The sequence below is a fragment of the Arvicanthis niloticus genome, chromosome 24, assembly GCF_011762505.2.
Source record: "Arvicanthis niloticus isolate mArvNil1 chromosome 24, mArvNil1.pat.X, whole genome shotgun sequence".
Taxonomy (NCBI): domain Eukaryota; kingdom Metazoa; phylum Chordata; class Mammalia; order Rodentia; family Muridae; genus Arvicanthis; species Arvicanthis niloticus.
Genome location: NC_133432.1, coordinates 27,573,912 through 27,599,017, shown reverse-complemented (window position 1 = coordinate 27,599,017; position 25,106 = coordinate 27,573,912). Strand labels below are relative to the sequence as shown.

The following is a 25,106-nucleotide window of genomic DNA, read 5'->3' as shown; positions in this document are numbered from 1 at the left end:
TGGACGGATAGGGAGGACCGACCGGAGGTGAGGTGTGATCCCTCGGACGCCCTCTCTGTCCTCACTTCCTTTCGTTTCCCACGGCTTCTGCAGGCAGGCAAGACCTGGATCTCCAGTGACTGCACCCAGAGCTGTACCTGCATGGGTGGGGCTGTCCAGTGTCACAACTTCACCTGCCCCCCAGAGACTCAGTGCTGGAACAGTAACTGTTCCAAAAGCAGTAAGAGGGCAATGGGGGAAGGTGGAGAGGTGTGGGGAAGGTGGCTTATGGATGAAGGGATCAGACAGGGCAAGAAAGAGCTTAGCCCCCTGGCTTTGGAGGTTGAGAATAATACCCAATACAGAGAAATTTGGGGGCCCCTCTCTGGACTGCATCCCCTTTCAGTACTATTCTCTCAATGGTTAGGTTCCCGTTGACTTGGGACATCCCTTTGTTCTCTATTTAGGGCTGGGATCCAGCCCATGCCCAGTAAATGCTGAATGACTAACAGAAGGAAAGACAAAAAAAAAAAAAAAAAAAAAAAAAAGCAAAACAAAAACAAAGGAAAGGCAAGTTGTGCTGGTCATTCATCCCAGTTAGGTTTCTGCAGCATCTGTGTCTTTGGGTCCCTTTGTCGGTGTCTGCTGACACTAATGTCTCTTCCCCCATAGCTGTACAGTGCCCAACCCACAGCCACTACACCACCTGCCTCCCTTCGTGTCTACCGTCCTGCTTTGACCCAGAAGGCCTCTGTGGGAGCACCAGCCCAACGGCCCCCTCCACCTGCAAGGAGGGCTGTGTCTGTCAATCTGGCTACGTGCTGGCTAATGACAAGTGCGTGCTCAGAGCTCAGTGTGGCTGCAAGGACACCCAGGGTGACCTCGTCCCGGTGAGTGTGTGCAAATGTAAGACGGTGGGCCTGGGCGGATGGCTCAGTGAGTGAGGACCTGATTCAGCACAAGTCTGAGGAATGTTTGGAATCTCCACTGTTCCAGGAACTGTTGGCAAGAAGCCTTTATGACATCCCAGGCTTCTATGTGAGATGGGAAACAGAGACGGGTAATCCCCCAAAAGTTCGGGGCTTAATGGTCTGGTGCTGTCAAACTGTCTGAATATCAGGTGAAATATGAGCACCAACACCCAAGATTTGTCCTCTGACCTCCACATATATGTGTGGCATGATTAAACACAGAACACACACACAAGTTTAAAAAGAAGTAGCATGTCTGGAACATGGCTCAGTAGGCATTTACCTAAAGGCTAAGAGAATTTCTAAAATTCATGTGGTTAAAGGAGAGAATTGACTCCCACAAGTCATCCTCTGCCCACCACACGTGTGCCATGGCCTATGTACATGTAGGTACATGCATGCACACATACACACACACACAATTAAAAAATTTCAAATCTGATTTGGCAGCCATTTCTCCTTTCCTCTGCTCTTGTTCATCTGAGGTCCCCACCCCCAGACCTGTCTGTATCACTAGCCTGGCAGTATGAAGCTTGGTCTGGCCTGGGCAAGTGCTCTCCCATCTATTCACACATCTCCCTTACGTGTTTATCACTTGGGAATTCAAGGCAAGTGCTAGGCAGCTTTGCTCTGTAACTAAGATATGTTCACAGGCAGACCCCTACAGGAAATTCCTAAGCCACAGTTCTACCACTGAGCCACGCCCCCAGCCCCTCACTGGGGGATTCTAGGCAGGGGCTCTACCACTGAGCCACGCCCCCAGCCCCTCCCTGGAGGATTCTAGGCAGGGGCTCTACCACTGAGCCACGCCCCCAGCCCCTCACTGGGGAATTCTAGGCAGGGGCTCTACCACTGAGCCACGCCCCCAGCCCCTCCCTGGGGGGTTCTAGGCAGGTGCTCACTGAGCCACATCCCCAGCCCTTCACAGGGGTGTGGGGGGGTGGATTCTAGGTAGGCACAATCTTTTTGTTTGTTTGTTTGTTTTTGTTTTGTTTTGTTTTTTGAGACAGGGTTTCTCTGTGTAATCCTGGCTGTCCTGGCGCTCACTCTGTAGACCAGGCTGGCCTCAAACTCAGAAATCTGCCTGCCTCTGCCTCCCAAGTGCTAGGATTAAAGGCGTGCACCACCACCGCCCGGCAGATAGGCACAATCTTACTAAGATATACCAAAACTCCTATTGTAATAGTTTTTCCAGTATTTTCCACCTGCGATTGGTTGGTTCTCTAGAGTTGACAGAGAGGATGACATGAGTCCTTCAGACAGGGCATAAAGCTGTCTCCCTAGAATTGTCGTCTCTATCTGCTTCTTTTCTGTCTCCATGATTTCTGTATCTGTAGGCAAACAAGACCTGGCTCACCAGAGGTTGTACCCAAAAGTGTACCTGCAAAGGAGGGGACATTCATTGCCACAATTTCAAGTGTCCCTTAGGGACTGAATGCAAGGACAGTGTTGATGGCAGCAGTCACTGCGCCAAGATTGGTAAGGACGCTGTGGGGAATGGAGAGAGTGTGCTCATGGATGGATCTGTCAGAAACTGGGCAAGAAGGAGCTTAGTCTTCTGGGCCTAAGATGTCAGGATACTGGGTACTGCAGTGAGGAGGGGTCTGGGGACCCGCAGCAGGGTTTTGTCTCGGTGGTTAACTCCCAGTGGTTTGGCTCCCTCCTTGACTTTGGAGATGCATTCTTTCTTCCTTCTCTCAGGACTTAGGACAGTTTGTGCTCACTATATGAATAAACTTGTCATTCTGCCTAGCCTAGATTCTTTACCCACAACTTCCTTCGGCCCTCCCAAGCCGTGTGCATTAATGCCATATCCCTGTACCCCACAGCTCTGAAATGCCCAGCCCACAGCCACCACACCGACTGCCTTCCTGCCTGTATCCCATCCTGCTCCAACGTGAATGACCGCTGTGAGGCCACCCGCCTCACAAGGCCCTCTACCTGCATCGAAGGCTGCCTCTGCCAGTCTGGCTTTGTGTTCAATAAGGACAAATGTATACTCAGAACTCACTGTGGCTGCAAAGACTCCCAGGGGACCCTCATTCCGGTGAGTGGCATAGCATTTGGAATGGGGGCGGGAGGAGGGCTTCCTTCTTCCCTCTGTCCCGTGAGCCTGGCATGTACACCACGCCATCATGGGTTCTGGAGTTGCTTCGATCCTCAGCAGGCTAGGGACACGCTCTATTGCTCAGCTACATTCAGCCCAGCGCTGGGGGATTTGAGAGATACTCCAAAGCAGAGGCCTGCTCCCATCTTCTTCCTAGTGGAGTCTGCGTAGGCCCTCTACTGCCCACCAGCTCTGGATATAATCTTTTCCCCATGCTTCCCGCTGTCCATGTGTGTAGTTGACTCAATAGATAAGGAACCTTCAGACAGGAGGCTAAGCCTGCCTCTTTATAGCTGGCTCCCTTTGTTCTTACTTCCTGCGTCCTCCTGTGGCTTCTGTAGGCAGGCAAGAACTGGATTACCTCGGGCTGTTCCCAGAGATGTACCTGCATGGGAGGACTTGTTCAATGCCACAACTTCGAGTGCCCCTCAGGGACTGAGTGCCAGGACATCGAGGACGGCAACAGTGACTGTGTTGACATCAGTAAGGGAGCCATGGGGAGAGGTGGAGAGACTGTCCCTACTGAAGAGTCAGGGGCAGGGCACGAAAGAACTCAGTACCCTGGGCCTAAGAGGTCAGGGATAGAGAGGTAACATGGTGGGAAGGGATTCTGGGAACCATGGCTAGGCTGTGTCCCTTCACAGTGTTAGCCTCTCAGTGGTCAGCATCTTAGTTCATTTCCATGGCTGTGATAAAACACTGTGACCAAAAGCAACTTGGGGGCCAAGGGCTTCTGTCAGCTCACAGTTGCAGTACCAGACTGTCATGGGGTGGGGAGGGTTGAGGTGTCAGGAACTTAGAGAGCTTCACAGGCACAGTTGAGAGCAACGAGCAATGCAGTCTTAGAAGTACTCAGCCTGCTTTCTCTACTGTATACAGTCCTGGGCCAAACCCAGGGCATTTGTCATCCACAGTGTCCCGGGTCTGCCAGTTAAAGTAGTCAAGACAGTTCCCCACCGATGTTTCCATGGACCAATCTGACCTAGACAATCCCTGATTAAGACTCTCTCTTCCTAGATGATTCTACAAGGCATCAAGTTGAGAGTTGAGGCTAACCGTGAGAATCAGTGTCCCATATTATCTTGGCAGATCCACATTTTCTCACCTCCTTCTCTCCGGGGTTCCCACACAGACCTCATCAGTCAAAGCTTGTCAAACAATTGCTTCCAGGTGTCCATTTCTCACAATGAGTTGAGAAAAGCCATTCTTTTTTTTTCCCCTCCGGGCTTGGCACACAGTTGATGCTCAGTTCATGTTTGCTGAATGACTAACAAGAGAAGGAAACCCCTCTTTCTTTTCTGTTAGCTCTTCTGCCCTGTCTTGTTTCTGTAGTCGCTATGTCCTCGAGCGCCCTCTAGACCTCTCCACTTACCTTGTTTTCCTTTCATGGCATAGCTGTAGAGTGCCCGGCCCACAGTCACTACTCCAAATGCCTTCCCTCCTGCCTGCCCTCCTGCTCGGACCCAGACGGCCTCTGTAGGGGCACCAGCCCCACAGCCCCCTCCACCTGCAAGGAGGGCTGTGTCTGTGAACCTGACTACGTGCTGAGTGAAGACAAGTGTGTGCCCAGAATTGAGTGTGGCTGCAAAGATGCCCATGGTGTTCTCATCCCGGTGAGTGGGCGTGGAGAGTGGGGTTGGAGAGGGCTGAGGAGATGGCTCAGGTGAGGACCTCAGGTCAAGTCCCCGTAATCCATTTAAGCTAGGCATGATATTCCGTGTCTATCATCCCAGAGCTCCTACTGAAATACAGGAGGTGCAAACAGGACAACCCGCAGAAACTTACAGGCTAGACATTCTGCTGTACGTCAATAGTGGTGAACATCACCAGAACCAAGATGGGAGGGGGGGAGGGAGGGACAGAGACAGCAACAGAGACAGAGAGAGAAAGAGAGACTGTTTCAGTGCAAGGTGGAATGCAAGAACCAACACCTGAGAATGTCCTCTGACCTGCAGGAGTGTGTGCACATTCACACACATACTCAAATGTGGTTTTTTTGTTTTGGTTTGGTTTGGTTTGGTTTGGTTTGGTTTGGTTTGGTTTGGTTTGGTTTGGTTTGGTTTTTCGAGACAGGGTTTCTCTGTGTAGCCCTGGCTGTCCTAGAACTCACTTTGTAGACCAGGCTGGCCTGGAACTCAGAAATCCGCCTGCCTCTGCCTCCCAAGTGCTAGGATTAAGGGCAAAATGTGTGTTTTTTTAACAAGTGGGCTTAGGAACCATTTTCTCCTTTTTTTGTCTTGCCACGTGACTTCTTCCTATCTGTATGGCTCCCCTGCAGCTGAAGGTTGGTCAGTTCTTGGCATAAGCTAGGCCAGTGCTGCACTGCTGAGCCGTACTTCCATCCCCTTGCTTAGAGATCCAGGGCCATTGCTCTCTCCCTGAACCACAGCCTCCTCTAGAGGCCTCTAGGCAAGTGCTGTGTCGCAAAGCCATCCCTTCTGCTATGTATTGGGGACTGCAGTCAAGCTAAGGCATGCCCACAGCTAGAGTGGCAATTGTTTTAAAATTTTTCCACCCATCATTGCTTGACTCAACAGACAGGGAGCCTGCAGACAGGGATAGCAAACGCAAGTCCATCAGACAGCTGCTCTGCACAATGCTGTAGTCCTCACTTCCATTCTTGTCTTGTTGCTTCTACAGGAAGGCAAGATGTGGATCTCCAGGGGATGTACCAAGAACTGCTCCTGCAACGGAGGGACCATTCAGTGCCACGACTTCAGATGCCCAACAGGGTCCCGTTGCAAGGACAATAAAGATGGCCACAGTAACTGTGCCTCCTATGGTAAGGAAACTGTAGGGGAAGGCTAGGGATATGTGCTCATGGATGGAAGAACCACAGTAAGGGAAAGAAGGAAATTAGTTCTCTGGGGACATACATACAGACAGACAGACACACAGAGACACATACAGATACAGACAGACATGCACACAGACACATACACACACAGACAAATACACACACAGACAAATACACACACAGACACACAGACAGACATACACACACAGAGAGACACACAGACAGACACACATACAGATAGACAGACAGTCACACACACAGATACACAGACAGACAGTCACACACACAGACACACACACACACACACACACACACACACAGAGTCAATGCTCAGTAGATGTTTGCTGGATGAATAACAAAAGGGGCAGGGGAAACCCTAAAGTTTCTTAGTTGTTCTGTCCACCCTGTTTAATATGGCTTCTGCTTCCTTGGGCCCCCTCTGGTTCTCCACTCTAATGCCATTACACTCTTTCTATCCCACAGCTCTGAAGTGCCCGGCCCACAGCCTCTACACCGACTGCCTTCCCGCCTGCCTGCCTTCCTGCTCGGACCCTGAGGGCCTCTGTGGGGGCACCAGCCCTGAGGCTCCCTCCACCTGCAAGGAAGGCTGCTTCTGTCGATCTGGCTACGTGCTGCATAAACACAAATGCATGCTTAGAATTCACTGTGACTGCAAAGACTTCCAGGGTAGCCTCATCCGGGTGAGCAGGCGTGGAGACCACAAGGAGGGCTGGGAGCTGGCTCAGTGGATAGAATGCTTGCTGCACAAATGGGAAGACCTGAGTTTGGATCCCCATGACCCATAGATGCTGGCACAGCTGACTGTAACACCAGTTTCCCTACTATGCTATAGGAGGTAAAGCTAGGAAAAAAATCCCAGGAAACGTGGGTACCATTTCTGGTGATATATACAAACAAGCAGTGAGTAACAGCACAGAGACAGAGGGAGACAGAATGAATCTTGTCTGAGTACAAAGTGAAAGGGAAGGACCAACACCTAAGATCTATTCTCAATACATACACACACACACACACACACACACCATTCTAATAAGGCCAAATCATGCCCACAGTCCCAGTAACAATTTTTAAAACTCTTCCATCTGTAGTTGTATGGTAGGTTGACTCAATAGATATAGAACCTACAGATACACCGGGCAAATGTAAGATCCTCAGACAGGAACTGCCAACCAGGGAGCCTGCATGGAACGAACCTAGGCCCTCTGCACATAAGTTACCGCTGTGTAGCTCAGGCTTCTTGTGGGACTCCTAACAGTGGGAGCAGAGCTGTCTCTGACTCTATTGCCTGCCTTTGGGACCCTTTCCCCTGCTGGGTTACCTTATCTAGCCTGAATAGAAGAAGAGGTGCCCAGTCTTACTGCAACTTGATATTTGATGACTGCTTGATTCATGGTGGCTGGCCCTTTTCTGAAGAGAAACAGACACGAGGGTGAGGGTGGTTGAGAGGAGAGAAAGGAAGGAAAATGGGTTGGGATGTAAAATAAGTAAAAAATAAAAATAAATAAAAAGACCCTGGGTCAGAACACTGAGCTTGTCTCCTAGAACCAGCCCTTCTGTTCTCTCTTTCTTTCCCTTCCTGTGGCTTCTGCAGACCGGCCAGACATGGATCTCCTCTGGGTGTTCCAAGATTTGTGCATGCAAGGGAGGGTTCTTTCAGTGCCAAAGTTACAAGTGCCCCTCAGGGACCCAGTGCGAGGAGAGTGAAGACGGCAGCAGTAACTGTGTCTCCAGCAGTAAGGGAGCCCGTGGGATGGGAGGGACAGAGCCAGCTCACGGCTGGAGGAATCCGAGGCATGGCACGAGCCCTCCTCTTCCTCCACCCCACAGCTCTGAAGTGCCCGGCCAACAGCCTCTACACCCACTGCCTTCCCTCCTGTCTACCTTCCTGCTCCAACCCCGATGGCCGCTGTGGGGGCACCAGCCACGAAGCCCCCTCCACCTGCAGGGAGGGCTGTGTCTGTCGACCTGGCTACCTGCTCAATAAGGACACGTGTGTGCACAAAGACCAGTGCGGCTGTAAAGATATCAGGGGTGACATCATCCCGGTGAGTTGGTGCGGGACGTGGGGGATGTGGGGCCACACTGTGCCTTTCTCAGCCTTGGATGCTCCCGTTTGTAAGGCCGGCCCTGGAGTACAAAGGCTACTAGGACATAGGTCGGATTTTTTTTTTTCCTTTTTAAAGACAAGGACTCATAGAGGTCAGGTTGGTCTCACACTGACTGCATAGGCAAAGATGAGTTTGAGTTCCTGATCCTCCTGCTTTTGCTTCCCGAGTGCTGGGATGGCAGGCTGCTCCACCACTGCTGAGTTACGTGGTGCCCAGGGCTTTGCACATCACAGACAAGCACCCTACCAATCCAGCAACACTCCCAGCCCTCATAGACTGGGAATCACGTCAGAGAATCCCCACAGCTGATGCACCAAGGGAGAGGTGCACAAAACAGGAGGAACCCCGCTGCTTCATCTCCTCATCTGCAAATGGGTCCACCAGCCCCTCCTGAGCAATGCCTTTAAGACACTGAGAACAAGTTGCATGACGTAGTACATACCTCGGGTCCTGCTGCTTGGGAGGTAGGAGCAGGAGCCTGAGAAGTAGAAGGCAGTGCTCAGATACATAGTGACTCTGAGACTGGCCTGAGCTACTTAAGACCTTATCTCAGCTACGCCCAGCAAAAGGCCAAGAACAATGTCTTGAGAAGGGATACATGGTCCCAAGATTCGATTGACACTGGCAGCTGTCTTCTGGAGGAAGCCCGTTCCATCAGTTTCTGGGCATCCATGGGAATGGATGTCCTTGATTCCAGGACACCCTCAAGATACCCAAATGCAAAGATGTTCAAGCCCTGGTATAAAATGAGTGCAGCACAGTGGGTAGAGGATTGGTCTAGCACACAGAGAGCCCTGGGTCCCATTCCCAGCACTGCATACAGGAGGTATGATGGTGCACACCTCTGACCCAAGTGCCGGAGATCAGAAGGATCAGAAGTTCAAAACCCTCTCTGACTACACAGGCAATTGGAGGTCAGCCTGGTCTACAAGAGATGTCATTTCAAAAGATGAGAAAGAATGTGAAAGCCATCAGGCATCCATTAGCCCTTGGTCTGGGGTGGTTTTGAATGATGTGGCTGGCTAGGCAGGTATCTCCTTCCTCCCTTGTCATTCCATATGTGTCTCTTCAAAGCTGCCCAGGCAGTTGAGAAGCACTGTTTTTCGGTCGAGGGTAAGAACATCCAAGCAAGTTCTCTAACCACACAAACAGAACAGGAAGATAACTCAGTCAGTAATTGTTTGCCCCTGCAAGCAGGAGGGTGTTTGTTTGATTCCTAGAACCCTTGTAAACAAAGCCAGGCATGGGCCAAGGGGATGTCTCAGCAGATAAATGCATATCCCACCAAGCCCTGTGACTCCAGAAACCCACCTAGTGGGAGACAAAATGGACTCCTGAAGGAGATGTCTCCGCCTTCCACGCACATGCTGTGGCATCCACACACGCAAAATAAATGTGTGAGCTTTTTCTTTTTTTAAAGTCAGGTATAGTAGTGTTTACTTGTAATCCCAGAATTGAAGAGATGGAGACCGGCAGATCCTTGAGGTTCACCGACCCCTCAACGGAGCCTCAAAAATTAATGAGAGACCCTTCTTCAAGGAACAAGACGTAACTCCTGAGGAATAAGCCTGTCCTTTGGCCTCCACAACATGCATATGTATATATATGAAAATACACACATATGAACACATGCACACATACATCCACCATACTATAACATATAGTACTTGTATATCTTCCTATATGTTTTAAATAATTCTACATGAATTGTAATGACTAAGACTATGTGAATCTTATACAAATTGTTCTGTTGTATTATTTGGGGGAATAATGACATAAAATACAGATAGGTTTGTCTTTCTGGAACCTAGGCCTAATCCATTCTAGATACTAATTTTACCATTGAGCCATACTCTGAGCCCCTCACTGGGGGATTCTAGGCAGAGGCTCTACCACTGAACCACGCCCTCAGCCCCTCCCTGGGGGATTCTAGGCAGGGGCTCTACCACTGAGCCACGCCCCCAGCCCCTCCCTGGGAGATTCTAGGCAGGGGTTCTACCACTGAGCCACGCCCCCAGTCCCTCACTGTGGGATTCTAGGCAGGGGCTCTACCACTGAGCCACACCCCAGCTCCTCCCTGGGGGATTCTAGGCAGGGGCTCTACCATTGAGACACGCCCCTAACCACAGATGCAAATTTTTTCATGTATTTTCCTCCAGTAGTTGGTTGACTTCATGTAGTTGGGACCTGTAGGGAGGGAGGGCAAATGTAAACCATTCACACAGGAAGCTAAGCCTTCTCTTTAGAACGCCCACCTCTGTCCCCACCTCTGCAGGCAGGCAAGACCTGGATCTCCAGCGGCTGCACCCAGACCTGTGCCTGCACGGATGGGGTCATCAAGTGCCAGAATTTCATCTGCCCGTCAGGGTCCCACTGCCAGCACAACGACGATGGTAGCAGTGACTGCGCAGCCAACAGTAAGGGAGCCACGGGGAGCAGGAAGGTGGGATCCCCCATAGCTGAGAGAGCTAGAGTCAGGGCCAAGATGAGGGTGATCAGAAGCACCCCAGTGGGGAAGATTCCGGAAGACCAATAATGGGGCTGAGGTCCTTTTCAATGATCACACTTCTTGACAGAACTGGAAAAATGCACCATCTTTGGGGACCCCTATTACCTCACGTTTGACGGCTTCACCTACCACTTCCTGGGTCGTATGAACTACTATCTCATAAAGACAATGGACGAGCTCCCGAAAGGGATTGAGCCCCTGATCATGGAGGGTCGTAACAAAGTATCCTCCAAAGGTAGTTCAACCTTGTGTGAAGTGACCACCATCGTCTATGGCTATAAAATCCAGCTCCAAGAAGACCTGGTGGTTTTGGTGAGTAAGAGGCAGGACCAGGCCTGAAGGAACCTGAGGAGACTACTGTTAGGCCACACAGGGCTGGCAAAGCCCGAGTACCCACCCCACTGTCAGGAAGTATGTCAGGAGTCAGAATTGGCATTACTTCATGGAGAGAGTTGGCACAGGGCAGTGGGACTGAACACAAGGCTGAGAGGGATGAGAGGAGAGACAAGAGATGGGGGAGGGGGTGACACACATGTAAAAATGGAGCTGGACCACCCACAGTGCTGAGTTAAGAAAAAACTTTTTTGACACTTATTTGATATTTACATATTTGTGTGTACATGTGTGTGAGTGTGTGTGTATGTGAGTATGTACCATACATGTGTGAGTACCCACAGAAGCCAGGAGAAGGTATCATATACTTTGCAGGTAAACTTACAGATAGTTGTGAGCAGCCCCACAAGGATTCTGGGAAATAAACGCGGGTCTCTAGAGGAACAGCAAGCACTGTCAACCAACGAGCCATCTCTCTAGCGCCTACACGAATTTATATCACATGTGTATATGAACGGGCACGCGTGTGCCATGGTGCATGTGTGTGGGTCAGAGGACAACTCGGAGGAGTCAGTTCTCTCCTTGCACCACGTGGGTCCTGGAAACGAGACTCAGGCCCTCTACCTGCTGAGCCATCTTTTGAGTTTTTGCAAGGAAGGAACTGGGGTACAAAAGGGAGGTCTCTGGTGCTGGGGTAGTAAGACTGGAATAACAACAAGGTGTGGTGAGGAGAGCTGGGCAAAGGCAGGTACAGACAGGAGCGACAGGAGGTGTGGCCCGCCAAGCACGCGCGTGCTCTGCAGCCACAGTCTTCCATTTTAAGGTCAACAATGAAAAGGTGACGGTCCCCTACAATCCGAACGAGCACCTGCGGGTCATCTTGCGGGCTCAGCGGCTGCTGCTTGTCACTGACTTTGAGATGGTGGTGGACTTCGATGGAAAGCACAGTGCAGGTGACAGACAGGGACGGGGACTGCAGAAGACTCTCTGTGCCAGCGGTGCTGGCTCACACCTGTAATCCCACCCCTCAGGAGCCGAGGCAGGAGGGTCTTCCATGCTAGCCGGGGCTTAGAGCCTGTCTCAAAGAAACCCAGTCAAACCCAAGCCATAAAGAAAAAAGAAAAAGAAAAAAAGAAAAAAAGAAAGAAAAAAAAGCTGGGTGGTGGTGGCGCACGCCTTTAATCCCAGCACTTGGGAGGCAGAGGCAGGTGGATTTCTGAGTTCGAGGCCAGCCTGGTCTACAGAGTGAGTTCCAGGACAGCCAGGGCTACACAGAGAAACCCTGTCTCGAAAAACCAAAAAAAAAAAAAAAAAAAAAAAAAAAAAAAAAAAAAAAAAAAGACAGTCCAGGGTGTTGTGGAGCACATGTAATCTTAGCAATTCAGGTATCAGGAGTTTGAGGCTAGCCTCAGCTACATAGATTATTTGAGTCCAGCTTGGACTATATGAGACCCTGTCTCAAAAATGAAAACAAAACCCAACCAACCAAAACAACAGCAGTTAAAAAGTGAAAATAAAACAATAAAACCAATAACCACAGAAAGCAGGAGCTCGGTCCTGGGATGGAAGATGGAAAGGCACAGCTCAGACAGACAGGTCCTGGGGAGAAGTTACAATCGGGATAGAGCCCTCAGCTCCATAATGAGAGGACAGAGCTGAGCTCACCACAGGACATCTCCTTCCTGCAGTGATCTCCTTGCCTACCACCTACCGTGGGCTGATACGGGGCCTGTGTGGAAACTATGACAAGGACCAAACCAATGAGTTCATGTTGCCCAGTGGAACCATCACCTCAAGTGTCCACGTCTTTGGCAACAGTTGGGAGGTGAAGGTGATACATGCCTTCCTCCGATTCCCAAGGTGAGGGCTGGGAATCAGGGAGATGAGCAAGACGCTCTTTCACTGGAGACGTAGAGAACTGAACAGAGGATGTCGGGCATGCAAGCACTGAGCCACACTCCTCATCCATTACTGGGAGTTAAAGTACTCATTACTGAGCCACGCCCCATCCCCTCACTGGGGGAGTCTAGGCAGGGGCTCTACCACTGAGCCACGCCCCCAGCCCCTCTCTGGAGGATTCTAGGCAGGTGCTCTACCACTAAGCCATGCCCCCAGCCCCTCACTGGGGGAGTCTAGGCAGGGGCTCTACCACTGAGCCACGCCCCCAGCCCCTCTCTGGAGGATTCTAGGCAGGGGCTCTACCACTGAGCCACGCCCCAGCCCCTCACTGGGGGAGTCTAGGCAGGGGCTCTACCACTGAGCCACGCCCCCAGCCCCTCACTGGGGGATTCTAGGCAGGGGCTCTACCACTGAGCCACGCCCCCAGCCCCTCACTGGGGGAGTCTCTTCAGGTAACCTCCCTCTGAGCTGGATATCTCCTAGCCAGCCTTTTTCATTCCTTTTACCCTCTGGTCCTCAGCACAGAAGCACCTTCTGTCACTTGGTCTATTTACTAACCATTGGGAACAGCTGCTCATTGGAAATACCCATGATGCCCTTGTCCTTCGCTCCACCTTCCCCTGGACTTGTTCTTTCTCCTTCCAGAGCCTCATGTTGCCCCTTGCTATCCCTACCTCAGGGCCCTACCAGAAGAAGAGGGAAGAAACGAAGAGCCTGACCTTCTCCAACCAGAATGCAGCCCAGAGCATACTGCGCTCATCAGTAGCACCCAGGCCTGTAGGGTGCTTGTGGACCCCCAGGGCCCCTTTGCTGCTTGTCACCAGATTATAGCCCCAGAACCCTTCGAGCAGTGAGTCACAGGCCCAGTACTTACAAGAACTCCAGATTCCTGCTGTGGTTTTCTTCTCTGATCCCCTGTAGCTCTGCTGACTGGGTTCTTTTCTCTTGTGACCTCCTGTTTCCTCCTGACTCCCTGCATTCTGTCTACTATCTTTCTGCCATCACATGCCTTGCCCCCACCCACACCCCAGCTACACCTCTAGTCCACCGACTTTCTATGTGAGGCTCCAAACTCCTCTTTGCTATTTTTAATCTGTTTTATTCTGATTTATTTGGACCTCATGTAGCCTAGACTAATACATAGCTAAATCTAAAGATGACCTTGAACTTCTGATCTTTCTGCCTCCACTCCCAAGTGCTGAGATGACAGGTGAGCACCGCCATGCCTGGTTTATGTGGTATAGGTGATCGAATCCAGAGCTTCATGCATGCTAAGCAAATATTCTACTAACTAAGCTGCATCCCCATCTTGCTTGCTTTTATCCATCCGTCCGTCCATCCATCCATCCATCCATCCGTCCGTCCGTCCATCCATCCATCCATCCATCCATCCATCCATCCATCCATCTAGGGAGATTTGTGGGAGGGCGGTATGTTCGTTCAGTGTACAATACCATGTGTCCTTCCAGAGCCTCGGCTTTTATCTTTTGCTCTCTTTCCTTTACTGTGAGTGTGAATGTGGATATGTGTTGCCAGGGAACCAGAGTTGAAAATCGGGTGTCCTGCCCTGTCACACATGCTCTGACAAGGTGTCCTGCCCTGTCACGATCTGCCTTATTCCTTTGAGACCGAACCTGTCTCACTGAACCTGGAGCTCACTATTTTTTGGACAGACTGTGGGAGAGTGAGCCCCATTGATTCTTCTGTCTTCACGGTCCACAGAGCAGGGTTTCTAGGCATGTGCGTGTGGATTCGAACCCAGATCCTCATCTTGAACAGCAGGTACTTTTACTCAGTGAGCATTTCCCCAGCTCCCACTGCTGGGGACCTTCCTGACATCACAGGGTTTCCTGGGGAAGGCAGCGACCTTGGCAGTTGTGGTGGCAAGTTGTTACATTTTTTTTCTTTCTTAACTCTTTGCTATTTTATGGTCTAATGCAGCTGACTTCTGGACATTAACTCCTGGTGTTCAGCAGCAGGGGATTAAGGGAAAAAGGCTTAATTGCTAAGACTCTCTCCTTTCTGGTTCAGGAGCCCCTCATGGTCAGGCAAGAGGCTTGGAGTTTGTTTTCTCTTCCTGAGCCAGAGAGAAAAGAAGAGGAAGAAAGAGAGAAAGGAGAGTCACTCACACAGAAAAAACACACACCCTGGAAGTACAGAAAATGGCTACACTCCAATTTGTATTATTTCTTTAGCCTTTTATAGCTTTTAGATAGAAAGTTCTCTGTGTAAGAATTACCTACTTCATAGATAAAATGTTACATAAAAGGGGAGGTACAGAAGGATGCCAGCAGTAAGTTCAAAGCAGTGTTTCATTCTATAAGCTCAGTATACGTTCAAAACAACAGTTTCACACAGCCTTGCTTTATCATGGTGCATACCTGTGGCTTCATCCTTGGACCTGACCTAGAATGAATGTTTTTCCTTGATCACAAATCTGTCCCAAGTCTATTTCTCTTCTCAGTATAATTGTGAAGGCTCATTGTATTTCTCATCATGCAGTCTTAGTATTCTATGAGGACGGACCATATCCTATTCTTGATTCTAATTTATTATGTCTTTCTGGCAAAACAACTAAAACCATCTCCTTAAACTTTTTTTCTTAAAAATATTTTAATCAAATTAGAAATTCTATAGTCATTAATTCATCTAAACAGCATCAGTTTATGAAAGTTTATCTTCATGTTGATCTGTAGGACATTTGCTGATGTCCAGGAATCGTTAGGCTATGCAATAGTGACAGGAAAGGTATCTCAGCAGCAAGAACCAATCCTGGGATGAAGCCTATAAGGACCCTGTATCCTAGAGCTCACACATCGAAGGCCATGCAAAATGGTGGGCCATCTCCAGAAAACTCACTCGCATGCCTTGTTCTTTCCTAGATGGCTTCTAACATTCTACCTTGTTTTCTGAGATGAAGTTTGTAACTCAAACCCAAGGCGTACCAATTAGACTAAGCCGGCTGGCCGGTGAGCCTCGGGGACCCTCTTGTCTCCCTTTCCCAGCACCGAGACTACAAACACATCACCACACCCTGCTTGCTAACATGGATACCGGTAATCAAACAGTAAGCAAGGCAAGCACTCTGTCAGCTGAGCCATCTCCCCAGCTCCCGGCCTCTCCTCTGACTGGGCCCTTTCTCAGCAAGGCCGGATCTCATTGGCTCCCCTCCCTAGCACCACACCCACTCCACCCTTCATCCCCTTCCTCCCCTCCACAGGCGCTGTATGTCCGATATGTGCACTGGCTGGAAGACCAAAGAAGAAGAGGAACTTCGATGCAGAATCCTCAGTGGCTATGCCATCATTTGCCAGGAGGCAGGGGCCAACATGACTGGTTGGCGGGACCACACACACTGCGGTGAGACGCTGTCACTACCCAGCAGCTGGTCTGACTCCTTAGCCACTCTATCCTCGGCTCAACTACCCTCTGCTGCCGCCACCAGCCTCACCACGGCCTTTGGGCCTTGGTCTTGGTTCTTCCATCCTCAGGTTCAAGACAGCAACTGATTGCAGACAGACCCCTCTCCCGCCCACTCTCCTCCACTGTCCAATCCCATTCCTCCTCCTCCTCTCTGCCTCATATTTTTGTTGAGTTTTCTCTTTAATTTTATTTAGGTCTGTGTGTCTCTCTCTGTCTCTCTGGCTCTCTGGCTCTCTCTCTCTCTCTCTCTGTGTGTGTGTGTGTGTGTGTGTGTGTTGTGTTCGTGTGTTTTTTGGGTGTATGCATACATATGTGTGGAAAACAGGGAACAGGAGCCATTTACCTTGTTCTTTTGTTTATGGGGGTCAATTACATGTATTGTGTGTGTGTGTGTGTGTGTGTGTGTGTGTGTGTGTGTGTGTGATCTAATTCAGGTCCTTTACCAGCACTGTCACTAACCCACCTTGGTTTTTTGTTGTTGTTGTTGTTTGTTTGTTTGTTTGTTTGTTTTTGTTTTTTGAGACAGGGTTTCTCTGTATAGCCTTGGCTGTCCTGGAACACTCTGTAGACCAGGCTGGTCTCGAACTCAGAAATCCGCCTGCCTCCGCCTCCCAAGTGCTGGGATTAAAGGCCTGCGCCACCACTGCCTGGCCCCACCTTGGTTTTTTGAGACAGGGACACTCACTGGGACCCAGAGCCTAGTGATTAGGTTAGGCTGGCTGCCTAGTGAACCCCAAATATCCTCAGGTCTCCACCTCCCCAGAACTAAGATTACCAGCACATGGCACCACACCTGGCTAGAAATTGAACTCAGGTCCTCATGCTTGCACAGAAGTACTTTTACTGGATCAGCTCTCTCTCGACTCCATGTGTATGTTTTGGGGTGACTTTTAAAAACAGATTTTGCTCATTTTTATTTAATGTATACATGTGAGTGCTTTGTCTTGCATGCATTCTGTGTACCGTGTACATCCTGATGCCCACAGGGCTAGAAGATGCCCTGGAACTAGAGTTACAGACGGTTGTGCCCTGCCATGTGGGACCTGGGAACAGAACCAGGACTCTCAGCAAGCGCTCTAACAGTGGAGCCATCTCTCCAGCTCCTGTTTTTGGCTTTGAAGACAGAATCTCACTCTGTAACCCTAGCTGTCCTCAGACTCATAGTGATCTTTCTACCTCAGCTCTTGAGTTCTGGAATTACAATACACTATGCCCAGTGTTCATCTCTTTCCATCGCGTCTGTGTCCCAGACCTGGCCTGCTTGTCCTGGGCTCCCTGTCTGCAGGGATTTCTGTTGGGTGACCTTATCTACCTCTTTCTTTTTCTTGCCCACCAGTCCCTTTATTTGTTTGGACCCAAGGCCAGGCTGCTCTTAACTATGCTTCTGTCCCCTCAGCCATGAAATGTCCTGCTAATACTGTGTACCAGCGCTGCATGACACCCTGCCCAGCATCCTGTGCCAAATTTGTGACCCCCAAGATCTGTGAAGGCCCCTGCGTGGAAGGCTGTGCCAGCCTCCCAGGCTACATTTACAGTGACACGCAGAGCCTCCCAGTGACACACTGTGGCTGCACCACCGATGGCATCTATTACAAGGTCTGGCTGGCATAGAGGCCTGGGAGCCCAGGTCCAGAGAAGGGGACCGTGGGTGAATCTAGACTGGCTCCTGTCTTCACCTTCTCTCTTCCAGCTTGGTGACAGCTTTGTAACTAGCGACTGCTCCCAGCACTGTACCTGTGCAAGCCAGGGGATCCTGCTGTGTGAGCCCTATGGCTGCAGAGCTGGGGAGTCCTGCATGGTGGCCAACTTTACTCGAGGCTGCTACCAGGGTAAGCCTGGGTCCTTCTGCAATCTAAAACCAGGGATACCCTCCCTCTCTCCCCATCCCCTGTTGGGTGGGATTCCTGCTTGGTCTCGGGGAGTCTGCACCTTCCTTTGAAGGGAGGGGTGAAGGAAAAGGACCCTCTCTTATCAAGTATTTATTACCTGACATGCAGTGCTTGCCCCAGAATCAACTTTAATCCTTACCTAGTGGGAAGTATGACACCCCACTTTATGAGCAATGAAAAATAGGGTTCCATCTAAGCATGGCAGTGGGCACACCTTTAATCCTAGCTAGCACTCAGGAGACAGAGGCGGGTGGGTCTCTGTGAGTGTGGTCTGGTCTGCATAGAAGGTTCCAGGCCAGACAGGAGTACATAGTGAGACCCTGTCTGTCTCTCTTTCTCAAGAGGGAGAGGATTCCAAGGCTAGCACAACAGTTTGTAAAGTGCTTCCTGCACATCTGTGAGGGACCTGGGTTGGGTCATGTTTAAAGAGCTAAGCGTAGCTGAGGGATATCTCCGTGCTTAGGTACACTTGCTGCTCTTGCAGAGGACCCAGGTTCAGTTCCCACTCCCCACCTGGTAGTTGCCAACTGCCTGTAACTCCAGTTCTGGCCTCTGGGGGCACCAGACACACATGGTACACATACATACAGCAGGCACTCACATAGACACTAAAATATACACTCACATATAAACTCACATATACACTCATATTTACACATAACATGGATCTCTGGGGTTTCCAGGCTTTCAGCCTAGACGTATCAGTGAGCTCCGGGTTCATGAGAGTCCCTGTCTCTAAAAAGGGCAGGGCAGATAGCAACTATCTATGACCTTCACACACACATGTACACACATACCATACCAACACAGAGAGAGAGAGACAGAGACAGAGACAGAGACAGAGACAGAGAGACAGAGATAGAGACAGAGAAGAAGAAGAAGAAGAAGAAGAAGAAGAAGAAGAAGAAGAAGAAGAAGAAGAAGAAGAAGAAGAAGGAAAACAGAGAAAGAAGAAGAAGGAAAACAGAGAGAGAGAGAGGAGAAGAAGAAGAAGAAGAAGAAGAAGAAGAAGAAGAAGAAGAAGAAGAAGAAGAAGAAGAAGAAGAAGAAGAAGAAGAAAAACAGAGAGAGAAAGAAGGAGGAGGAAGAGGAGGAGGAGGAGGAAGAGGAGGAAACTGGGGTTCCAGGAAGTTTAGCAAATTCTCTAGACCCAGGGTAGCAGGGCTAAAGTGTAGATTGCCGAGTGAACCACAGGTCAGGCTCCAGCGACTGCTGCCTTCTCCCCTGGGGCCTGTCCCACGGCCAGCCTTCTCCTGCACTGTGAATATCCTCTTGGGACCCTCTCACACCTTTCTGCCCTTGCAGACAGCCCGTGTCTACAGAACCCCTGTCACAATGATGGCCAGTGTGAGGAGCAGGGGGCTACCTTCATCTGCCACTGTGACTTCGGTTATGGAGGAGAATTCTGCACAGAGCCTCAAGATATCATGACCAGAAAAAAGCTAGGTAACAGCCACATCCTCATATCATAATATCTATAATATATCGTAGGTATGTGATAGAGATGACACTGATATGTATAATATACAATAACATTAATCTATCATAACATATAACAAGCAAGATATCATAGACATTATTATACATTATATATCACATATGATATATAAAATATATAGTTACATATCACATATATAATCTATGGTTATATATAAATATTTTGAGTGCATTATACTAATATCTGTTAAATATATAATTATGTTAATATGCTATATATTTTAGATAACATGAGTCATTATACTATCAGTTATATAACATATTCCATATAGTATTATATTTTACATATTTGACAGATTTTATTTATTTGTTTGTTTGTTTGTTTGTTTGTTGTGGAGGTCAGAGAACAGCCCAAGGACATCACCTCTTTCCTTCCACTATGTGAAACCCTCAGTCCAACTCAGGTTCCTAGCCTGGTGCCAAGCACCTTAACCTATGCATCTGCCTCACCGGGTCATGTATTTTACACTACATAACATATGTGTAACACTCAGGGACACTGCCACAGGCGTGTAATACTAGTATGATGGAGGTGAAGTTAAGAAGATTGGGAGTTCAAGGTCATCCTCAGCTTTATAGTGAGTTTGAGGCTAGTCGGATTGTATGAAACCCTGTCTCAGTTAAAACCCCCTAAAATATGTATTACAGAACAATATCTTACATAGGAAGTATAATTTGGGGGGTCACGTCGCTTTGTGACCCCCCCAAATCTGCAAGACAACAGTCCTCAATGGTCTTTTGCCCATCTCCTAGTGGAACAATCTTGAATCTTCTCTTTGAACCCTAGCACTCCCTTGATGGTGGTGGTGGTGGTGGTGGTGGTGGTGTGTGTGTGTGTGTGTGTGTGTGTGTGTGTGTGTGTGTGAAGGGAGGGAGAGACTGAGAGAGGGGAGGAGTCAATGATGCAGGAGAGTCCATCACCCTGAGCTCAAGACCAGTCTGCCTAGGCTACATAGTGAGTTCCAGGATAGCCTGGGCATGAGCAAGGCCCTATCTCAAAAGATGAAGACAGCACACGGGGAAAGCTCCAGATGACACCTGGCGTGGACAGCCCTTGTGAGGTCCTGTGAGGCTGAGACTGGAAATAGTAAGGCTTACTGGGGGACAGCATTCCACTCTTCAAGTCCCTGAGCCTCCTGCAGGGAGAACTAGGCACCAAGAGACTTAGGAGGACAAGATGCCTTAATCTGACAGCTAAGTAACAAAAGAAAGTGCTTCTTCCAGTCTCCCCTACCCTCCCACCTGTCTCTGTTGTGCATGGGGGGAGGAGGGAGTATGCACAGACACCATATGAATGCAGAGGCCAGAGGACAACCTTGGGTGTGGATGCTGAGATGTCTTATTTAAGACAGGGGCTCTTGGGCCTGACAGGCTGGCTCAGGGGGTAAAGGTGGTTGTCTCCAAGCCTGATGACCTGAATTTGATCCCAGGGCCCCACAAAACTCCTGCAGGTTATCCTCCGACCTCCACAGGAACATGCTTATAAACACACGCACACACACACACACACACACACACACACACACACACACACACAAACGGTCTTCACCTCACATCTTCATCTTGCTCTTGCCAGGACCACAGGCATGCGTTACCACAGCTGGCTGTGGGATCTGTGCTTGCAAGGTAACTTTACCCACTGAGCCAATGCCCCAAGGCCGTTGCTATTTCCTTCCAGAAACATCCAGATTAGTGGCCATCCTGCCAGGAGTGCTTGTGATGGTGTTAGGCCCTGTCTTACTGCCCAGAGTGTATGTTTACATGATGACAAGAACTACCTTGGCGAGGAGGAGGAGGAGGAGGAGGAGGAGAGGGTAAGCCCGGGTCTGGGTCTGGGGCGTAAGTGGGGACGGGGTAGTCAATGGGTGGGGCCTAACACACACAAAAGTCTTGTTTCCCATTTGTTCCCTACTCCCTCTAGGGAGAAACTGTTGAGACAAAGCACACTTAGGCTGGACACAGGTGAGAACCAGCCCTGGGGGTGTGCGCGTCCTAGCCAAGAGTTGCGTCCTCCTGCAACGTGGGTGTTCTTGCTCTCTCCTCAGATGTTCCAGCGCCTACCTTCAAAGCCACCGAGCTCTGAGTTGTCCTCAAACAGAGAAAAAAAATATTTTATTTTTTTAAATACTCTTTGTTTTATGACTGTTATTGTGAGGGGATGGGCATGCGCATGCCCAGAGGTGAGAAAACAATTTGTGTGCAGCACTTCCTTTACTTTGTGAGACATGGGGATCAAACTCAGGTCCTTTAAGCTTCACAGCAGTCGCCTTCTTCTCCGAGATACCCCGATAGGCCCAGGCTTAATGTTTTTAGATATGCATTTCTCCCTGATTGTGGTGGAGGCAGGCAGTCTGGGAGCTGAAGAGAAATAGGAAAGGGAGACAGGTGTGTGTGGCCCCCTGACGGCTGAGTGCTGTGCAGGGAATGTCCCTGGGAGATAACCTCAGGTCTCTGGAAGGAGAATGTCACTCATTGAAAGCCACAGTCAGACGGCCTGTTCAGCTCTGGTAGGGCACCAGCAATGGAAGACAAAAGGCAGGGAGGGAAGGTTCTGGAAGGAAAAATAAGCTATACCCCTAGACGCCTCACGACAGGAGGAAAGACTCTACCTGTGCACGTCTTTTTTTTTTTTTTTTTTAATAAGACAAGTTATTACATCACTGAGAATGGCTCTGAACTCCTGATCCTCCTGCCTCTGCCTGTTGAAACTACAGGCATACATCTCTACACCGTTGATGCTAGGGGCAGATCCCAGGGTTCTGTGCATGCTTGGCAGACATTCCACCATCTGAGCCACTTCTCCAGCTCCTGTTGACATTGCTTTTGCTCCCGTTGACATCCAAGAGCCCCCATTTTAAAATGCATACATACGTGCATGTACACATATGTGTTCGTGTGTGTACATGTGTGTACAGATGTAACACCATTCCTGCAAAGTCATGAACAAACATGCTTCCCACAGGCAGGGAACCAACGATGAACCAGAGTAGTGACACCCCTGCAGTCCAGAGTGCTGGGCTGATAAGTCTGCTGAGATCGCTTGCAGGAATATAGATGAGTGGCTATCCACAGTGGCGGAAATGACCCAAAGGTAGCTGTGTTGGTCCCTAAAAGCTGGGGCCCTGGTGCTCACTGCACAGCCTGCAGGCAGCTTGGCGGGCTGGAGGGTGTGTCTTCCGGGCAGCTCGAACTGTCTGAGAGCGTTCTCGGCAGCCCTTGCTGTTCATATAAGCTTGAGAAGGAACGAGGCAGGGCATTCTGTCCGTTTTAGGACAGAATCATTTACTTCCTGGGCCTTAGGGAGCTTCCATTTAGGGCATTCTGAGTCATAACTTTGTTTCACTTATTTTATGTGTATGTATATATGAAAGGGAGTATCTGCTGTGTATATGCACATGGCCATAGAAGCCAGAAGTGAACACTGAACTCCCTGGAACTGGAGTCACTGGCAGTTGTCAGCCGGCTGATGTGGGTGCTGGGAACCAAACTTGGGTCCTCTGGGAGAGCAGCAAGTGCTCTTAGCCATGGAGCCATCTCTTCTGCTCAAGATGGCTTCCTGAGCAAGTGGCTCCCTTAGCCAGGATGTAGCCACTAGGAAGAAATGTCGTTCCGCAGGCGCACGCTTCTCTGTGCACACTCGTGATGGAGTGGTCAGAGGACAGCCTTTTGTTTGAGACAGAGTCTCTCATTAGACTTTGGCATGGAGTTAGGCTACCTGGCCAGCCCGTTTCCATGGCTCCACCTCCCTTCTGTAGCTGCCCCACTGTCGGTGTGCATTGCCATTTACATGGGTTCTGGGAATAAACCCAGGTCCTCATTTATGTGACAAGCACTTTACCAACAGAGCCATCTCTCTATCACCCTGGTGGGCTTTATTGTTTTTTTCTTTACTAGTGCTCACACATACATGTAGAGGTCAGAAGACAGCAAGCGGGAGCCAGTTCTCCTTTTACCACGCAGAGCTTAGGGACCAAGTTCAGGTCATGTTTGGTCTCAAGCTTGCTATGTAAGCCTCGCTGACCTGGAGCTCACTGAGCTCTGAGAGGACTTAGCCTATGAGCTAGAGGGAAGCAAAGACATTCTGGGTTTCGTGTTTCCGGTTGGGATTTTCCCAGAGGGTATCCCTGACTCTTCCTTTCTTTCTAAAGAGCCCTTCAGGAGGTTACTATGGGAACTGTGGGTGGAGTGACAAGCTTTGGGAGCCATTCTGACAACCAGGTAGGAGTGACCACCTGGCTTAGCTAAAGGAGGCCAGCGTGTCTAATTTACACTCTTGACAGTCTGTCTCCAGGGTTACTCCTTGCTTGAGGTATTGAAGGAGAAATCACGATTGTAATGAAGACAACCAGGCATGAATTAGACAGGGAGATAAGAGGCTCAGGGAGATATTATTAACCAATCTGTGTGACAACCATACCTTTGGAGACCTTTCCAGAAGCCAGACAAACCCAGTATGAGTATGAAAAGGGTTCAGGAGAGGAGTGGACCTGCCCTACATGGGCCTGGTTTCCCTCATTTGGACAGCATAAATCCCCTTTAACAGGAAGGCACTGCCCCTTTGCAGGTTAGCCTCCTGCCTGGAGCCCAGTTTCTCCACCTGCCCCCCATCTTTGTACTGCTCGGATGCCTTGGCCTCCATCTTCGTTCTTCCCCGTAGCAGCTCTCTGAAGGTCACTCTATCTAACAAGGCTGTCTGCTTGGCAGCCGGAAGGCAGTTGGCTGGATTAGTGTCTCCGGGGACACTCCCCTTCCTGGTAATAGTGAGCCCCTCCCACTCTCCAGGGATATTAAATGTCACCCAGGGAGAGGAGACAAAGGACTTAGTGTGATTCATACCATAATCCCAGCATTCCAGAGGCTGAGGCAGGAGGATAGTAAGTTCCAGGCTGGCCTGGGTTATATAGCAAGCCCTGGTTTACAAAATACAGGAAGGGGTAGGGGGCTCTGGAGGCTAGTTCAGTCAAGTAAGCTCTAGGATTAGGGTTCTGTTTGCAGTGGAGGAGGGGCCAGTGGGAGTGGTGGTGTGGGCTTACCCTCTAGAACTGTGGAGGGAAGAAAGAGAATTCAGTCCATGCTGACTGACTAAGCTAGCCCACTTGGCCAGTTGCAGGGCAATGAGAGAACCTGCAGAGTCTCAGTGTGTCTCACTCTGTGCACATGCATGCAGGCACACACACAGGGAAATGACAGACAGGAACACTGCCTTGGGACACTGTGCTATGAGGTTCTGCACTCCCTCCACATCAACAGATGCTTCAGAAAAGCTGCGGCTCAGTCAGGCTAGCCTGCACTGACCTGCCCTTGCAGGTGTCCCGATGGGAAGGCATAGCCAGGAGCAGAGGGGGCTGAGAAAGCACCACAGCGGGGGGGAAGTGGGGAGGCTGGAATGGGGTATGGACCCCATCCTCCATTTCCTGTCTGGGAGGGAGAAGTTAGTAGCAGACACATTGGAGCGGCTCCCCCCTCCCCTTCCCAGGAGGCCAGGCAAACCTGCCTGGGCAGCATCTTGAATGGAGGAATTGTCCTGGAGCTCCCTGGCATATGTACACACATGTGAGGGCCCCCCTTTCAAC

The 25,106-nt window shown here is 50.0% G+C and overlaps 1 protein-coding gene across 1 annotated transcript in view; it reads left to right on the top strand.

The window, feature by feature from the left end:
- The window catches only part of Zan (zonadhesin), a 92,032-nt gene extending 70,316 nt beyond the window's left edge, over window positions 1-21,716 (top strand). The window contains exons 60-81 of the mRNA XM_076923298.1: window positions 94-220; window positions 652-869; window positions 2,288-2,429; window positions 2,780-2,997; window positions 3,399-3,540; window positions 4,453-4,670; window positions 5,698-5,839; window positions 6,338-6,555; window positions 7,467-7,608; window positions 7,703-7,920; window positions 10,259-10,400; window positions 10,560-10,804; window positions 11,649-11,778; window positions 12,514-12,685; window positions 13,404-13,574; window positions 15,945-16,084; window positions 17,544-17,743; window positions 17,838-17,976; window positions 19,342-19,482; window positions 21,212-21,347; window positions 21,455-21,495; window positions 21,579-21,716. Coding sequence (XP_076779413.1) covers window positions 94-220; window positions 652-869; window positions 2,288-2,429; window positions 2,780-2,997; window positions 3,399-3,540; window positions 4,453-4,670; window positions 5,698-5,839; window positions 6,338-6,555; window positions 7,467-7,608; window positions 7,703-7,920; window positions 10,259-10,400; window positions 10,560-10,804; window positions 11,649-11,778; window positions 12,514-12,685; window positions 13,404-13,574; window positions 15,945-16,084; window positions 17,544-17,743; window positions 17,838-17,976; window positions 19,342-19,482; window positions 21,212-21,347; window positions 21,455-21,495; window positions 21,579-21,616 — 3,480 coding nt within the window. The 3' untranslated portion in view covers window positions 21,617-21,716. The remainder of the gene's footprint in view (window positions 1-93; window positions 221-651; window positions 870-2,287; window positions 2,430-2,779; window positions 2,998-3,398; window positions 3,541-4,452; window positions 4,671-5,697; window positions 5,840-6,337; window positions 6,556-7,466; window positions 7,609-7,702; window positions 7,921-10,258; window positions 10,401-10,559; window positions 10,805-11,648; window positions 11,779-12,513; window positions 12,686-13,403; window positions 13,575-15,944; window positions 16,085-17,543; window positions 17,744-17,837; window positions 17,977-19,341; window positions 19,483-21,211; window positions 21,348-21,454; window positions 21,496-21,578) is intronic.
- The last annotated feature ends 3,390 nt before the right edge of the window (window positions 21,717-25,106 follow it).